This window comes from Camellia sinensis, chromosome 8 (assembly GCF_055761805.1).
Source record: "Camellia sinensis isolate YWXY chromosome 8, ASM5576180v1, whole genome shotgun sequence".
NCBI lineage: Eukaryota > Viridiplantae > Streptophyta > Magnoliopsida > Ericales > Theaceae > Camellia > Camellia sinensis.
Window position 1 is genome coordinate 127,332,524 of NC_138968.1, and position 18,928 is coordinate 127,351,451.

At 37.0% G+C, this 18,928-nt stretch overlaps 1 protein-coding gene across 1 annotated transcript; it reads left to right on the forward strand.

The window, feature by feature from the left end:
• The first annotated feature begins 2,510 nt into the window (after positions 1-2,510).
• Positions 2,511-9,750, forward strand: LOC114291263 (uncharacterized). The gene is made up of 8 exons (XM_028235324.2): positions 2,511-3,332; positions 4,194-4,356; positions 5,564-5,744; positions 5,857-5,940; positions 6,213-6,320; positions 7,314-7,583; positions 8,368-8,449; positions 9,475-9,750. Exons 1-8 carry the CDS (start codon positions 3,041-3,043, stop codon positions 9,489-9,491), a joined length of 1,197 nt encoding a protein of 398 aa, XP_028091125.1. The 5' UTR covers positions 2,511-3,040; the 3' UTR covers positions 9,492-9,750.
• The last annotated feature ends 9,178 nt before the right edge of the window (positions 9,751-18,928 follow it).

Consider the following 18,928-nt stretch of genomic DNA (forward strand, 5'->3'; position numbering starts at 1 on the left):
GAAAGAATAAATGGAGAAATTAGAGCGAAAAAATATAGTAAAATGTGCTAAATATTGATAAACTAAAAGGAAAAAAAATAAAACAATAAAAAACAGCAACAATGGGAAAAACATATGCTATTTTTCAATTTTTGTAAAGTTTAAGCAAATAATCTCTAATATTAATCAAACTAAAAAATAAGTTTTGAAACTATAAAATGTTACAGTTTCAAAGCAAAAATTTATTAAGCATTTATCCTTATTAATCAAACTGAAAAACATGTTATGAAACTGTAAAATTTTACAGTTCTAAAAAATGTTATGAAACTGCAAAATTTTACAGTTTTATACCATGATTCATTCCAGCACCAAAAAATTTAAAACTACAAAATTTTACAGTTTTAAACCATGATTCATTCCAGCACCAAAAAAAATTTGAAACTGCAAAATTTTACAGTTTTCACCGCCTGTAACTAAAACTCGAAAACTACTTGTTCAGAATTTGAAAATTTTCTCCATTAGAACAGAAAAAGAGAAGTGTATAGCAGAGAAAATGTAAAAAAAAATAAGAGATCGAAGAAGAGAGGCGAATATAGAGAGATGATTGTACTCCGGCAACTATTTTTTGTTTAGATCTAGTTGGATTTAATGTAGATCTACTAAGATCTGATGTACTACATCAGATCTAAGTAGATCTACTTATCTTCTTTATCTTCTTCGTCGGAAACATATCTTCTTTACCGTCGGTGAGGTAAAGAGTCGGCGGTCGGTGGTTGCCGGTGAATCCCAATCGATGGTAGTCGTTAGTCGCTGGTGACTATATATCAAAAAGAGAAAGAGAAAGAGAAGAAGCAATATATGGTAACCCGCCAACGATCGCTGGAAATCACAAAGAGAAGAAGAAAGGTAGAGAAGAAGAAAGACAGAGAAGAAGAATAACGTTATTGGACTTTTGGGTACAAACAACAAGTTTTGGGACTAAATAGATTACACGTTTTTCAAAGGAGACTTCTTGGTATTTTTCCCAAATTTTTTAAGTAAGGGAAAGACATAAATTTAAATATAAATAATTAATACGACAATGATACACCTCATTCTTTAAAATCAAAGACTTCACCTAAACCAAATCAATGCGATAATTACCAAACACACCTTGAGTAATCTTAAATTCCCAAACATTATTATTGTTTTTCTGGTCCATTTGTTTTTAGAGATGGGATAAATGTGATTGTTAGTGAAAGAATTAACATATTTTAGGAAGATTTATTAGAAAATTCTTTTTTTAGTGTTTGTATCCTAATTAGTCCATAGATATTCTTGTATTCTAATAAGTCCTATTATTTGGATATTTGATCCATCAAATTCTAATTCTTATAGTTAAGGTATTTTATGGACGTTTCTACCTTTACAAATATTTTTTGAATGGTTAGCAATTTGGTGATGTGAATATTCATATTTTACAATGTAAATATTCACATTACGGAACATTCACACTGTAAATGTGAATATTATTAATAGGGATATTTTAATAATTATATCACCCATAGGACTTATTAGACTATAAGAAAATAATGTGGATTAAATAGAATATAAGTAGGTGAAAACAGATTTATGAAAAAATATCCCTACATTTTAACAAGAGGATTAACTATATATCATAAATATCATTTGGTATTTTTGATATATTTTAATATTAAAAATTATATTTTATAAATATATTATTATATTAAATTATTTTTATACAAAATAAACATGAAATAATGAGAGGGACCCCCCAAAAAGAAGCAAAAAACAAATCAGCACATGATTTTTCGAAAGCCACCAGCGTGAAGTTTGAAGGCTAGTGTACATGGTTTGCCCAATCTATTTAAAACATTGCTGAGTGGTGTAAGTACTTTTGTTGTGATTTTCTTTTTATGAATATAAGTGTGATACTTATTTATTATGTTTTTAATTTTTAAAATTTGTACCGAGATTAATGATAATTTATAATATATTTCTGATTTAAAAGAAGAATTGAATCATTGAAGATTATTGTTATCAATTATTTTTGGTCAATTTATTATCAGTTATAGTAAAAAAAAAAAAATTCTATTATTAAAAGAAGAATCAAAGATGAAGGAATTTTTATAAATTTTTTCCAAAAACATCTATAATCTTTGATTTTGGCTTGATCATCGCGATTATGGTACTGGGGCGTCTTCGAAAGCCAGCCCATGGTTTTGACACCAAAGCATTCGGATCCGCTTGTCTTTGGTTGGAAATTAAGATTGGACTGTTCAGTTCAGTTCGTAAATTTATTTTTAGACATCAATTCAATAATTTGAATTATTTATATTTTAAAATTCATCAATTACATTATTTCTATAAAAAAATCTAGTCTATCAAATAACGGAAATAACTAATTAAATCAATTTTATATAAAAAATAAACGATTGACGTAAATTTAATCTAATTAAATAATTATCGATATCCGATCAACATATATTTTTATAAAAATATAATATTTCAATTTTTGAGAGAAGCCAGGTTCGAAAGGTTCTATCTAATTAATTAATAATGATCAACCCAGCTTTGCCATCAGTATTTATCATCAACCCAGCTTTGCCATCAGTATTTATCATCAACCCAGCTTTGCCTTCATCCATCAACCCAGTTCAGCTCTATTTTTATCTTGACAAACAAACGTGATATTGGACCTTTTTAGTAGGACTTATTTCTAGTTTGTTTTAATTTTTAGTTTAATTTAAACTATTTTGATGTGTTTAGTTCAGTTTAACAATTCAGTTTATAGTTTTTTATAAGTCAAAAATCAACTTATTCTTTGAATGAGAGAGAAGAAGTTTAATTTATAAGTAAAAAATCAACTTATGTTCATAATTATAAACTATAAACTATTAGACTATAAATTATAATCACTTTCACGCACCTCCGTCAAACGGGCGATTATCGAACCTCACTACTAATCCTAAACCAAAGCCCCAACTCGGAAAACAAACAGGGCCTCACTGGCTATTGGGTGAGTTCAGCTGTAATAACCACCACCACCACCACCACCACCATGTCTTACATACCTCCACACAAGCGCCACTCGAAGGATGAAGACAAGCCACCCCCAACACCAGAGTCTCTCACTCCTCAATTTCACAATAATCTCAATGTTAGGTCATCTGGATCTTCTCCGAAAGATAGGAAGGCCAAACATTCTTTCAAGGCTGACAAAGTTAAATATGCAGATGATGCAATATCTAGATGGTTTCCTGTTGGCTTCCCCTCAGACTTGCCCATTTCATTGAAATCCTTTGAGCAGAAATTGCCTCTCTCTTTGGTGCTGGACACTCATCTAACCAAAGGTGTGTGTGTTTGTTTGGATCAATTCTCTATAGATTAAAAATTTACTTTAATTTGTTTGAATTGAAAGTTTAGGACAAATTATCCCCTAATCTTGTAGTTTTAATTTGATCGTTCGGAGCTCTATTTGCATTAATTTTATTTTAATTTTACCCACCGTATCAATTTAATTCAATTCATAAAATTCTTTTAAACGTTGGACTGAAATTAATGGTGAAATAAATAGTCTCTGAAATTAAAATAGCTCATTCACTCTCTTCAAAATGTGATAGAACGGATTAACAATCCCCTTCCCACTGTAACCCCCATTTTCCCATCCCCATTGCCCTCTCTCTCTCTCTGTAGTGTGCGCACGCGAGCGAGCGGGTGAGGGTGGCAAAGAGGGGTTGCAAGGCTAAGAGAGGATGGGGGAGGGATGGTGGTGGCGGAGATGGGTTGTGGAAGGGGGCAAGGTGGGGAAGGGTCGCAAGAGCTGGTGGAGTGGAGGTATGTTTTGGGTTTGGGAGGTTAGGAATGGGGGATAAAATGGAAATGTTATGTTAGGGTAAAATTGTCATTAAAAAAAAAAAAAAAGAAAAAAAGAAAAAGCAAAGGGAAGGGGTGGGGTGGGGTGGGTTGGGTTCCAAAGAAGAAATAATTAGCAACACTCACTTTGAAATAGTTCATTTCCTTTTGAATAGACCATTTTATTCTTGAATTCTCTCAAATATTTTTATGCATGTTATGAAACTAGACTAAATTGACACCATGTGAAAACTAAATTAAAAAGAAAAATTAATACAATTATTACTACATAGACTAAATTGACGCAAGAGACAAAGCACAATGATTACAGTATACTTTATCCATTTTTTTTTTTTTAGAGAACAAAGGAGATGTTCTCAAAAGTCCATGGGAATCTATAGCTGAAGATGTAGAGGAAGACCTCCTCTCCTCTTTCCAAAATCTGAGGAAAGTAATGGAGTGCCAAGAAGTAAATTTAAAGCCAACTCTGGTTGCTAGGTTTGGCAAAGTTCTTTTTCATGGGTTAGTAATTCTACTTTCATGGATTGATCAGCTGTTGTTTCATTTGGTTTTCATTGTGAATAATTTCATCTCAGTGTCCTTATTCTCGTCTTGGTCCTTTATAAACTACGAAATTTATGATTACAACTATTAGCTTTACGTGAGCTGTTTTATATGATGTGAACTGGGGATATAGAATCAACATATGCTACTCAGATATCTACTTTTTATATTTGCATGAGAATTACTCATTATCCGTGCTGCTGCTGCTTTTTTCTTCCCCTCATTTTAAATTAGTCCTATATTTGCATTTCTCACCTTAAAGTTAGGGAAGATAATTAAAAATTAAAAAAAAGTTAGGAAGACTGTCTTCCCCATTCTATTGTTTTGTTTTCTGTGCTAAAAGTAAAATATTCTGACTTAGTACTTTCCCAATCTTTTTAATTTCAGAATGTTAAAATCATTCCGTTGCAAACATAATTATGAGATGGTTCCTTTTTAGCATCCATTTTACACTTATTTGCAAAAATGTAAGGGCTTCCATTAGTTACATTTACATAGATTTCCAATTTTTGATTTCAGTATCACAATAAAGTTCAAAGTAATTGATGCAGTCAATAAAAATTTGTACATTTTAACGTCTATTTATATGTCTGGATTGAGGTATAAAACAATGAATGTTGAGTAGCAGCTTTTCTGGAGGCACATAACAGGCTTTTTTCTTAGAGCTTCTTAAGATCTTACATTCACTTTTGGCAGGTGACCTAGTTTTTGCTTCTATGTTGCCACGTAGCAAGTTAGCAACTATTCATAATTACTGTTATCATGGAAAGCATATACTATTAAAATATGCTTAACATTTGTTGGAATATCTATTGGAAAGAAGATAAATAGTCTAATATTAAACTTCTATATACTTTGGGTTTTGTTTAGGCCCATTTCCAGTATGTTGTGCTTGAACCAATCTCTAACTTCACTGTTCCATGTATCCTAAATGTCTAGGTTGACTGATTGAAGAAATTAATCTTAGTCAATATGTCAATATAGTAAATTTTTGTTCCACAACTTCCAACATACATTGAGCATGTTCGACTTACCTGTTGTGCCTTAAAAGAAGTAACATGGCATATTTCATAGATCTTTGGGATCTTACATAGAACCATATACAATATTTATTTTTGCAAATCTATCTTGTCCTAATTATCATCCGCCCTTGTTTGAGATGCAGGAGCCCTTCAGTTAGTCTAGAAAATGTAAAAGGGACTTCAGTTACTGAAACCACTTTGAGTCAATTGAAGAGATCATTCTATACAAATGTTCCTCCTACATATATGCAGTACACTACAAATGAAGTCGTGCCAAAGATTGGACTCGATTTTGAAGAGGAAAAGGAGTTATACCAAGTAAAGGTATTCCTTTTGCTAAACCTCTTTGTGATTAGGTTCATGCTTCTCACACATTTTTTGTATAATAATAATAATAACAATAATCACTATTTATTTTCTGAACTATGTTGTATAGCTGTCTGATAGCATGTGGCCAGATTCAACTATCTCTTGCAAATGTAGAATATTGGAAGATTGTAAAAAGCTCGAACTTTACAAGGCAAGTTTCTTCCATTCAGTGACTGAAATTCTGTGCATTTTTGTCTCTTTCTGTACCCATGTTGTTTTAATTGAAATCTAATAACTGGTACTGGAGTACATCAAATTTGTAAAGATAATAAAAAAAGAAGGAAATCTAATAATGGTTCATCGTTGGGGAGTTGTTAGTATTTACATTTATTATTTCCTCTTGTTTCACTTGCTGTGCTTGATCTTTTATACAGTTTTTAACCTATGGAGACTTGCATTGATGTATTCACTTTTTTCTTGTAGATTGAATTAAACAATGTGCGCCACCTGGTTTTAGACATATCCTGTCTTGATAGGGATCTAGACCTGAGGCTGATGCTATTCACCAAGAGAACTGTAACTGCTTTAACAGTGAGCATCTTTGCTGAGCTTTGACTATAATTATAAATTACTTCATTCATTTCTAGCCAACTGGAGCATTTGATTAGTGCGAATCAGCATTAATGTTGCAACTTGCATTCTGGTTGCTTACCCTTTCTCTTTTCTGGTGCTGTTGCGGATGAAAGTCAGATATCAAATCTGTTGTATTTTAACTATTAGCGAATATCACCTTACCCCCCAAAAGACCCTGTTTTCTCCTCCCCCACTTTTCAAATGCTTGACTATTTAGTGAGGAAGTTCTCCATTCCAAGCTGGAGAAACAACTCCAGCACAAAGAAAACATGGCATTGAAAACATTTGTTTCATTTACTGCATCGTGAAATATCTTAGGGGTTGAATTACATTGTAGAACAACAGGTTTTACATGTACTTTTCTTTATGCCCTCAAAATGTGCATAAAATTTTCCCTCCTGAAGTTTTAGAAGAGAAAAAAAGAAAGAAAAAAAAGAGAGGGTAAATTACTCTGACCTCCCCCAAGGCTTGAAGAAAATACATCAAGTTCCACAATTTTGACATAACTGGGTTCCTTTAAGGTTTTTATTCACATAATACTTAGCCCCCTTTTCAACAATAATTTGTTAGTCATATGAATAAAAAATGATGTTGTCATATCTTTTACACTTAAATGTAAATTTTCCTTTGTTTATCCTTGTATTTCACACCATCTGCATTAGTTTTGGTCTCTTTAGCCTTATTAAAAGGGAGGGTGGTGTGTAATTATGTCAATACTGTAGGGCTTATTGTATTTTTTCCAAACCTCAGACGTGAAGATTCTTTCATGTTGACAGTAACAGTAACAGTGCAGGAATCGTTATATATTTTATGTGGAAAAACAAATATTGTTGTAGCTTCCATCATATAGACTTAAAATTAGTTAAGCATTTCCTGAAGTTTCTGTTTTTTGAGAGCTGTCCTTACTGACAATGAAATTTTGTGATCTTGCTATCATTTTTACTGTTCCAGGATGATGAGAAACGCAACATCAGGAGCCTGATCAATTCTGCAGTTCTAGATCAAGATGTGAAGGGTGGGTTAAGGTGGCCTCTGGGAAAGGAATCTTCTGGAGATCGGTACACTGTTGTTGGGATTTGGCACACAAATGCTAAAACATTTACAAGTTCATCAATGAGACTTAAGGTTCGGCATGCAGATCGATATGATTTCAGGACCTCAGCTGGAGAAGTTACAGGAGAGGTCAGTCTGAAGATGACTGGAATTACATCACAATTACGGGTATGTTTTTTTTGAAGGGTATCATATATTCCCTCTGATCTATTGCATTTTCGTGATAAATTATGACCGACTTGACACCTTTGCACATGGTAATTGGTGAATTTTGTAAAATAAGAACTTGACGGTTATTTTGTCTTAGGGTTAATTTTCACTTTTATCCCTTAAATTATTTCCATTTTTCCATTTCATCCCTAAACTATAAATTTCATCTATTTAGTCCCTAGAGTTTCTTATTTCAATTTATATGGTCCAATTGGTGACAGCTGTCCAAATTAATAATTGTTAAGCCCTAATTTGATAGACAAAAAAATCATTTTAAAATTTGAACCACTTAAACCATACAACCATACACTCATTTTTTTTACTCATTATTTTGAAATGAGGAGTGGAGAAGAAATTGGTCATAGGTTGTCTAATATAGTGTAAGGAAGAAGATTCGTGTTTACTTGTATGATATAGGTTGTTCAAATTGTAAAATTACTTTTTTGCCCATTAAATTAGATTTCCACCATTACTGATTTGGACGGGGTGTTTCCAATTGGACCATATAAATTGAAATTAGAAACTCTAGGGACTAAATAGATGAAATTGATAGTTTAGGGATGAAATAGAAAAATGGAAAATAATTTAAGGGATAAAAGTGAAAATTAACCCTAAGACAAAATAACCATCAAGTTCTTATTTAGGGGATTAAAGTGAAATCAACCCTTTGTCTTGTAATTGTGGTTTCTTAATTGGTAAAAATGTTCATGTGTTTATTAAATCTAGTTCTTCCAATTTGCAGGAGCAGAGCAGTCAAATTGACATGGTCACTGAAATGTTCAAAGACAACATAAAATTGATTTGGGACTGCTTCTTGTGCTTTTGTGAGTGTGGGTCTTGAGCAGTTGCACTTGCAGTTCTTCCTTTACATTTAATCATGCATATATGTGCTGTAGTGTCATGCTTTAGTAAATCTATAGTAATAATAAGCAATGATTTTGAAACAGAGGTTGATGGCAATGATTCACTGCTCCACAATGCAAAACACCTTAACTTCAGTGGACAATATTTTTGTGTACACCTTAACCACATTGACTCTTAGGAACCCAAATCCTAAATTAGTGTGCATTACCCAGGGGAAGAAATTGTTATTATCAAACTCCAAAGTGGGCAAAATTCACTTTACCTGTCAGCGGTTTTGGCCTATAGCATTTTACCTCACTTGAAATTCAAATATATGCAAAAAGCCCTCTCATAATTTTGGAGTAAAATGCAAACACTGAATCTGTTAATGCAAGTGTTAAAAAGACAATAATACCCTCATGTAAATATTTGAACTATAGCAGCATATTTGCAATTCAACACTTGGTCGATATCTCTAGAACAGAGAGGAAATTTGGTCGATATCCCTTATATTATGTTATGAAATGATCTAAGATTTGAAAGCATGAAACAGGAAGATACTTTTTGTGTATGACATGTTATACATGTATATCCTGGTTCTATTTTCAATTGAACTCCTTTAGAACTGTATATATGTTATATTCTTCAATTGATAATGTTTTATCAATATGTGCTTCAAATTATAAAGATGTCATCCATGATTTTCATCCCAACTACTAGGGGATGTTAAGCATTCTGGTAATACATGGCTTGAGATCTCTTTGATCACTTAATTGTGATTCGGACATAGCTAGAGTCGACCCAGATATGTTTAGTATTTTTTGGTTGGACATTATCATTAGACTTGCAAATTGATATGTACATGATATAATATGGTCCAAATGCAAATTAAGCTTCTAAGCTTTTTGTTTAGCTATGATTATATGAAATGTGATAACTTTCAATGGCTATGATATATCACTATTAACTGGGCATTCTCTCAACCATCTGCACTATATGTATGTAGGTGATGAAGGTGCTTGACGGCTATGTGCATGAAGCTATGTATGCTCTAGTCCTTGCCAAGAAAGAGCTTTGATGTTTGATACCAATCTATATATTTGGTTTGAGTGTTCAAGTTGTAATTTTGAAGTTTGGAGTTTGTACTCCTTTTTGTAAGACGAGCTTGGGTTGGTTATGTACTAAAACGTATTGAAGTTTTTTTCATCAATTTGTGCACTTGTTCTGAATGGTAGTATGTGAGTGGAACAAGTTGAATGAATATATTCTTCTGCTTTTCAAAGAGGTCATACGCTAAACAGAAGTACTACGGGTTTTTTCAACTAGGTCTTTGGTAGTCTATTGGTCAGTCAGACCAAAATTACAAGAATCATAAAATATTGGTCAATTGATTACAAGAATCAAAAAGTGATTACAGAATCACTGAATTAAAACTACTCCTAGAGAATAAATTACTCATATGATAGAAGAAATCTACTCTTAATTGAACCAAGTCTAGAATAGTTGATGTGTTTGGTTGTTGATGTCTTTTGTTTGCATTACCCTTGCCTATTTATAGACTTAACCGACGGTCTCTTCTTTGAATATAACTGCTGGAAGCAGGTTCATCTGCTTGGCCACTTCAATAAAAAAAGAGTTACTATTAGTATCTTATCAATTATTTTAGACTTTTATTTTTTAGCCTTTGTTTTTTTATTATAATAATAATTTCAAATGAAATTACTAAAAAAGACATCAAAAATTTTGGGACATCTTATTTCACAATTAGCCTACACACTTACTACATCATAAGTTAAGATTTATGAGATCACCTACCTCCATCACCACCCATCCATCTTTAAATTTTACCTTCAAAACTTATCCACCCTCACAACATTAAAAACTTTTTGGCGGTAATATTTCGGTTGCAACGGTGGCAACCATTTGATTACTTACTATGGTAATGTGGTTTGGAAATACTCTTTGATCCAGACAAACGACCTTGATCCTCTAATTGCTACCTGAAATGGAAATGAACACTCCAGTCGAGGGTGCTGGAATTAGCACTTTGACGGACAAATCAAATTCTCTCAAGTTTTCTTATCTCGCAAGTTATTTTCTTTTTTTTTTTACATACCTCATTTTGGCTGACGCTCCTCCTTTTTATATTATTCTCCAGGGGCCCACTTTCCCATCATCACCTTTCATAATCACATCTGGGACCCCCAGGTGTGCCAGAAGCTTTTCGGCATAATCAGCCCGTGGGAAAGATTCTACTTGGCCTTAGTCTTATTTAGATGGGTCTGGTCATGCCGAATTATCTTCACCAGTCTTCTTGGTGTCCTCTTTGAGCAGCTCACCTGAGCGGTCACTTTTATTTGGCCCCCACAATTGCCCCCCAAACATCCGAATAACATATTTACTCGGCGTGTTTGGTTTCTCGGCTAACGAAACAAAAACCCTCGAAAATCAGAAATACGGCGGTTGCACTCCTTTTCGTATTGATTCGTCAGAGCAGACGCGCTACTTGAATCATTACAACTTCCTGCCCCTTCGTATTTGACATTCAATTAATGCGATTTGAAATCTGAACCTCTGTATACTCTTGAATCGAAAGGCTATTGACATCCTTTAAGCCCGTATACTCTTGAATTGAAAGGTTATTGACATCCTTTGAGCATCCTTCATATCAACCTCCTCCAAGACCTCTGCAACCCCACTTCTTACTGTTCGTCTTCTTTCTCAGCCTGTAAGTCCCCTTTCTGTTCTCATTCTATTCTTTATTCTAGTTCCTTGTGTGTTTTGCTTTTGTTTTTTGTACACGCTGTTTTCATTCCATCTTGAATGGCGAGGCATTTGAAAGCTCTCCTTTCTGAGGATCAAGTTGTAGCCTTCTGTCGTCACTTTTCTATCCCAGACGACGTTCACCTATCCCTTGTTTCAAACAATGTGGTGGACATGGAGAGGGCTGACACAAGTACCATTAACTTTCCTCTTTTGGCAATTGCAGAGGGTGGAGTTCGATTCCCCCTCCATCCTCTTCTTAGGACAGTCCTGCGCTATTAGGGATTGATTCCCTCCCAGCTAAATGTGAACGTTTACCAAATAATCATGGGTATAGTGGAATTGAATTGCTGACTAGGTCTTAACCTAGGAATCCCAACTATTCGGCACTGTTACGTCATGGCGAAATCAACTAGTCAGCAGGGCCATTACTTTTTAAGAGCCAAGGACGTTGACCATCATTTCGTAACCATGCTCGCCAGCTCTGGCAAAAGGGTTGATGATGCCATGGTCACCATCCAAGGCAATTGGGAATTCAGTGAGGGAGAAGATCGCCAAGACCCAGTGCCAAGGAAAAAGAGGGAACCAGGTGGCCGGCTAGAATTGCTAGCATATCTTAAAATGAACGAATTATTCAGCTTAAATACTGTGCTGATCACTTATGTTTCTTGCAGGAAATGACTTGAAAAGAGCATTGACATCTGCAGATGAAGCCGTTTTGGAGCAGGTTAAGGCGGTTCTCAATTACAAAGGCCAGTGCAAACCTTCAAGGAAAAGGACGTGCACCCCATGTTTTGTTGAGATACGATCCAACTTACTCCACTTTCTCGGCCATAGATAATATCCCCGTGCTGACACACGAACGGCAGCTTACTGCACTTATCTTTCCTAGCTACAAAAGTCTAAGGGATATTGGTGTCGAGGGTTCCGACGTCGGCGAAGAGATTGGCGAGGAAGTCGGTGAAAATGCATAATCGGAGGGCCGTACAGAGGACAAGGAGTTGAATAGAGAAATTGACTTGGCATTTGAGCATATCGACCCAAACCATTGCACCGATCTCCCTTCTACTTCTGGCTAAGTAGACTCATCTGCTCCGGAGGACGATATCTTTACCGGCTTAGAAAATCTTCCTGGGGCTGAATCCGAAGCTGAAGAGATGAGCAGAGAATCACTTTCTTAATTTTCCAAGCGACGAAATACAGAGAAGATGGCGGCCAGGATGCAAGCCGGCGGGTCTGAAGGGGAGCCAAATAACACTAACTTGTGACGTGCATCAAGAAAAAACGACTTGCGAAACAACTGTGGCCGAGTTGGTTCCTGAACAAAATTAGGCAAAAGTCCTAGGAGCCGATCTGACAGGGCAGAAGCGACCTGCCGAGACTGTGATTGATTTACTAGAGGTGTCGATTGAGAAACGGCCAAGGGTGGATACGCCGCCCATCAAAGATGATTTAGCCGAGGCATTCGTTATCCAACCACGGATGAAGAATGCACCGGTGCTTATTAGCGGGTTGGCCATTAGAGATCCTGTCACGACCCAAACACGCCCCTATGGGTTTAGCACCATAACCGGCCAGTAATCCGAGATTACCGAAGGCCTACTTAACAGTAAAACAGTAATACAAAGTACAGGGGCTGGCGGAAGCCAAAACAGTAATTAAAAGATATCCAATGAGCTGTGACAGTCTGTATGCAAAAAGACTTTTTAAAACATATTCACATTCAAAACAAAATAGTACTATACATACATATACAAACATTTGGGTTAGGGACCAAGTCCCTACCATAACAGTACCGTACAGGTCTATATAGTCTATACAAAATAGATACAGAAAGGGAAAAATCTAAAACACCCCGAAGCAGCCTTAGCTTGGCAGCACTTGGAACCTCAAGGTGAGGCACGATGGTTGGCTTGACAAAACAAGAGCTAATCTGACGCTCCTAACTCCGGTCCGGTGCCTGAACACTTACATATATATAAACAGTAAGCTAAAGCCCAGTGAATAACATATGCGTAAAGAGGTTAAGAATGAATGCCATTTCAGTATTGAAAACAGTCATTTATCAGTATATCAGTCATTCAGTTTGTGGCTCATACTTCATGCCATAACAGTCATTAAGAAACTATAGTAGTCATATGTGGTACATCCAATAGCAAAATAGTACAGTAGGTCTTAACAGACCGAGTAGTCAATGATGGCCATCATATCAGTAAACAGTAGTGGTCCCAAACATGGGAAGCGACAGAGATCTCTGTAACAGTAGCAGTAACAGTTCAGTAACAGTAAATTGATATGGATGCCACGAATACAGTTCACAAATAGGATAAACATTCATTCAGTAAACAGTGTCATTTCATAAAGCAGTATAGTCATTTGTTCAGAAAATAATCTCAATTGAACATATCTTTACAACATTGTTATTCACAGAGCACTGGGCTATAAGCAGCTAGAGCGTCCTCGGATGCCAACCCTACAGTTACAGAATGAACACACACTAAGCTACACAGTTGGGAAATAATAACTTAATCCCTAATTTGTCTCGGTGTGGTTCTACATCAATATCCTCATTGAGATGCTTTAAACTAGGCCTAGGAGTGCCTAGGATGGAATGAGGATGCAAAGATGCACTTGAAAACACTTTTCAGAGTTTTTCAGAAAACAGAGATCTCGCTCGAGCGTGGCTTTCTACGCTCAAGCGGACATGCAGACAAAGGAGCTCCGCTCGAGCGTGACTTCCGTCGCTCGAGCGGATTGTAAGCTACAGTAAAAATACTGGATGCACAAAAATCACGCTCGATGGGCGCTCGATCCACGCTCAAGCGTGAGACACAAGTCCTCGATCGAGCGTGAACTCTCTCGCTCGAGCGGACTATAAGCACATGCAAAGTACTGGATACATGCATTTCACACTCGAGTGCCACTTTTCTCGCTTGAGCGGACTTCATGAACTCAGAGTGCTCGCACAAGCGTGAATTCCTACGCTCGAGCGTGGGTCCAAAATCTGGAATCTCTAGATTTGAACATCAAGCTCAAAACTCAACTTAAATGCGTCAAAACTCAACCTCTTGGGCTCATTTTCTGGAAAAACACTTTAAACCCATAATATAACATGTTTTGAAGATCAATCTGTAAAATCAAAGCCCAAAGGTGAGTCAATTAAACCCATTTTCAAACAAAACTTCAAGAACATGAAGTGTATGTGTAGACGCGCCCGCGGAGGGGGGGGCCTTATGCTACTACAGTTCGGACTCGCGATTTTTGTTGTCGCGGTTCTTAATCTGAACCAAAGAGTCCAAATCTGGCAAATCGTTTTGAGAAACAGATTTTTGAAAAAGTAGTGCCAAACATGGACTGCTTTGCCAGATACAGAGTCGCCACCTAAATATTTTTAAAATGGAGAAATTTAGGAAACCCTGACTCGGTGCCGAAGGCCACATGTCCGTCATCACCAGAGTTGTCTCGGCTCGGGAGCTTGGGTACGATCGGGGAAGGTCAGCTATGAGCACCCCCTTTCGCCCGGTCCGAAGACCGGCCTCTACTAATCATGATATCCGATTTTGAAAACATTACGTGTTCTTAATCCATTTATTAGCCTAGAATTACTATGTTACGCGTGCAGCAAACAAGTATAGACTAGATTGTCTAATTTGGAAATAAGCATTGCATATCCGTTTGTTTTGAAAAGTGCTTTGGAATTTGTTACTCGCAAGTAGGCTAAAATACGGATTTCAACGAGTTTTTCCAACTCAAACAATCCAACCTCCACCCACAGGCATTCAAACAATTTTAACACATAAGCACTTAGCCGCATGGCAGGCATACTGTCATGGAAACACTCACACGCATGCGGGATGCTAAAGCATAAATACTTACATCGTACTCCGTGCCAAAATAGTAAACTAGTTAGCAAACATGCATGTCCTAGTTCATGTTGAAAATGGCTAATGCATCACATGCAAAAATGCAATCTAGGCAGGCTCGGCTAACCCTAAACATGGCATATGAAATGCGATCAATCACCACATATTCAATTTGTGAATTGAAGTACAGATGCAGTTAGCGTGATGTACCGAGCCTAATGCATGCAGTACAAATGCATGAATGCATGCATGCATAGCATAAGGTATGCTAAACTAAAGATGCCCTAATCTACCATCATAAGCAGGTAAATAAAAGGGAAGAAAGAAGTGGGGATTGGAAGACATACACACCACCCACACACACTTATTACAGATTTGCCCTCACTCAGAGGGACCAAATAAATATTACAAATTAATTAACTACGCAAGCTAATTAATATTACAAATTGCCTAATCGACTAAGCAACTAACTAAGGCTAGAAAAAACAGTAAATCGCCTCGGGAGGAGGGCTCAATGCAATGCATGCCCGGTCCCGCTCGGAAATGCGTCGCCATGCATAGGCTGCCTCTGTTTTCCTTCTTTTACTCCTCTGGAGGCTGCCAAAACTTCAGGACTACTTCCTTGGGTTCTGGGAGACATCACCGGCTGAATGGAATTTCCACCGGCAGTGTGGTGGTGGCCACCGGCACAAAATGAAGCTATTGGCAGATAAAGTATTGTCGGTCGGCACTTTACAATGCCGGTCGGCAAATAAAGCCTGCAGAACCTGCAACTCACAGCAACAGAGGGCAAGGCAAAGCATGGCAGCACAATTCAAAGCATGTATGCACCACTCATGCCCTTTATCATGTTTGTGACTCAAACGGACATGTGCCTCAATTCTCGGACCACCAATCACGCATTTCCATGCATGATGGCCCAAGGAATCAAGTATGCAATTTTCATGTCAAATGCATGCAAACCAATCAACCAAACAAGGCCCAATTCCTATCATTAAGTCAAGGAACAAGGCATGCATGCAAAATGCAATGCAACCTAGGCATGCAAGCTAAGGATGCAACATGGCATGTCGATACACTTATGCAAGCATACAAGCAAACATGAGGTAATGCTAACCAATGAAAGGGTGGTCTTAAGCATGGTTTAGGCAGCTCTAATAAGGCCTAAAACAAGGGCCAAAGTGCTACAATGAGGGACCAAATACACATGCACACATACATATGTTGAAAGGCCAACACTTAGGCACAAATTAAACAACTCTCAAGCACACTTGCAAGGGGGAATCATGGACAATTAACATGCATAGTAAGCATTGAAAATCATGTCATAAAATGATGCCAAATCATGTTAAACAAGACAAGCAAATGCATGCAAGCATGGTCCAAGTACTTGAGGCAAGTTATGAAGCTTGGAAGCACATTTATCACAACAATCATGGCATGCATTAAACCACTAAAAACAGGCTTTTAGCATGTTAAAACAAGGCCAAAGGACTGCTTAGATGGCATCTAAGTGGCTCAAATTTAGAGGCATGCACAAGTGCCAAAACAAGGAGCATTGCTACACAAGCTTATGAGGCATTAAAGATGCATTCAAGGCAAACACATAGGCATGAAAATGGGACTGAAATAACATGTAGCGTGACCCCAAATCACCAAATCAATGCAAAGATGTCATACTATACATACACATACTTAAGGCCAACAAGCCAAAATGCAAAGAGGCTATATGATGCATGCCAAGATCAAACCAAACGACTATGGACAGACCTAAAACATGTCAAAATAGGCACAAATGCTTCACAAGACTAAGCCTAAAACATGCTTGAACAAAGGCTAACAACCTAAGGCACATTAAGGCATAAACATGGCATTACATGGCAACTATGCTAAGCATGCATGGAGTACCAAAACCAATCTAAAATCATGTTATATTATGGAAAAATAAGCATGAAAAATAGCCTATACATGCTTAACACACACTCAAACATAATGCTCTCTCAAGAGGCCAAAACATGCCCTTTTCAAGGACAACAAGGAGAGAGGGTGACCCTCTCCTTCTAGAGACTTCAAGGCACCATCTCCACCACTGAAATCCCTCAAGATTTCAGTGGTGAAGAGGCCCAAACACCAAAGTCCCGAAACTAGTACAAAATAGCACAAAATAAGGCCTTTCAAGGCCTAAGAGGGGTCAAACACCCTCAAATCACAAAACACCCTTAATAAACAATCAAGAGGGTCTAAAAACAGAACTTTTTTGTATTATACACTAAGCTCAAAAACGAATTTAAGACAGGTAGAAATAAGGTGCAAAAATGGGGAATAAAGATGTTAGTTTCTTACCCTTGATGACCCCTTTACAAATGGTGCTCCAATGACCCTCCTTGGCTTGAATCCAACACCAAAACCTCAAAATCAGTCCTTTAGAACCTCAGTTCCAAGAGGAAGGTGAAACACTAGGTGCTTGTGTGCAATAGTATGGACTAAAACACACACAAGAGCACAAAAGAGAGGGAAAGAGAGATAGGATGTGTATCTAACCCTAACCCTAGAACTCAAACCCTAACAATGGCTGTCTAAGCTCTCAAAATATCTTAAGTCTCTAACCTCTTAAGCCAAGAGACCCACCCCTCCCTTTATGGCACTTCTTGTCTTGTAAAGCTTACAAGACAAGCTTCATAAGAGGGAGATCCCTCCATACACATGTATGGAGGGGAGCCAAAAGCAAGACAGCTGTCTTAAAATATTTGCAAAAGCAGATGCACAGTAGTCGGCCGGCCAAAAATGCCATCTTGGCAAAAAAGAGTGCCGACCGGCACTAAATAGTGCTGACCGGCAACAAATAGTGCTGGCCGGCAATATACATTGCCGGTGGCAGCAAAAACCAGCCGGTGGCCTCTAGCCACTGCCGGTGATGGGTGGGGATGGTCTACAAGCCCTACCCTGCCTCTCCAAGGCAAAACACAAGTGTTCGGTGTGAAACCAGACACTAAACGGTCGAGTTCGGAGATCCTGAGGCAAGGCGCGCGAGCCGAGGCCTCCGGGAACTCCAAACGAACACAAACATGGATAATCACCGAGTGTTCAAACGGTGACGTCCAAGTCTTGAGGACGGTCAAAAATGGGGTGTCTACAGTATGCAACATGTAAGAATTTAAACAACTTTAAAGCTTTAAATACTTGTTCAAAAGATCAATTTCCTCAAGAACATGATGAATTCATGAACTATACTCAAGATATGAACATGCATGTAACAATCTCTCTTGAAAACAACCTCAAAATGCTAGAACATGTACATGCATGCATGGATTAAGCTTCAATTCAACATTTTAGACCAAAACTTGACTTAGATCACTAAACTCCCATGAACCATGCACGACCATACATAAATACATCAAGGAGAAGTTGAATTCTCTACCTTAAACCTTGTATTTCAAGTGTAGAAGCTCAACTATGCAATTTGCCTTCAAATCTCTTAATCTCCAAGCCAAAACAAGATGAAATCACTCTATCTCCTATCTCTCTCTCTCTAGTCGGCTAGCTCTAGATGGAAAAGGGTGAGATGGAGTTTGTAATGCAACAATTGGGTCCAAGTCAAAGTTGTAGGAAATGGCCACTTAATGGCAAAAGGGTAAATAAGCCAACTAATGTAATTTATCAATAATTAATCTAATTTACACATACCAAATCAGATTTCAATTAAACATACCATAAAATCACATAAATTCTAATTAGCACAAAACACTAATCAATTTATGGTTCAGCCGCCGATAAGGCCTTCAATTTGCAGTTTAAAACATAAAACATGAACAGATCATTTAACAGTCAAACAGA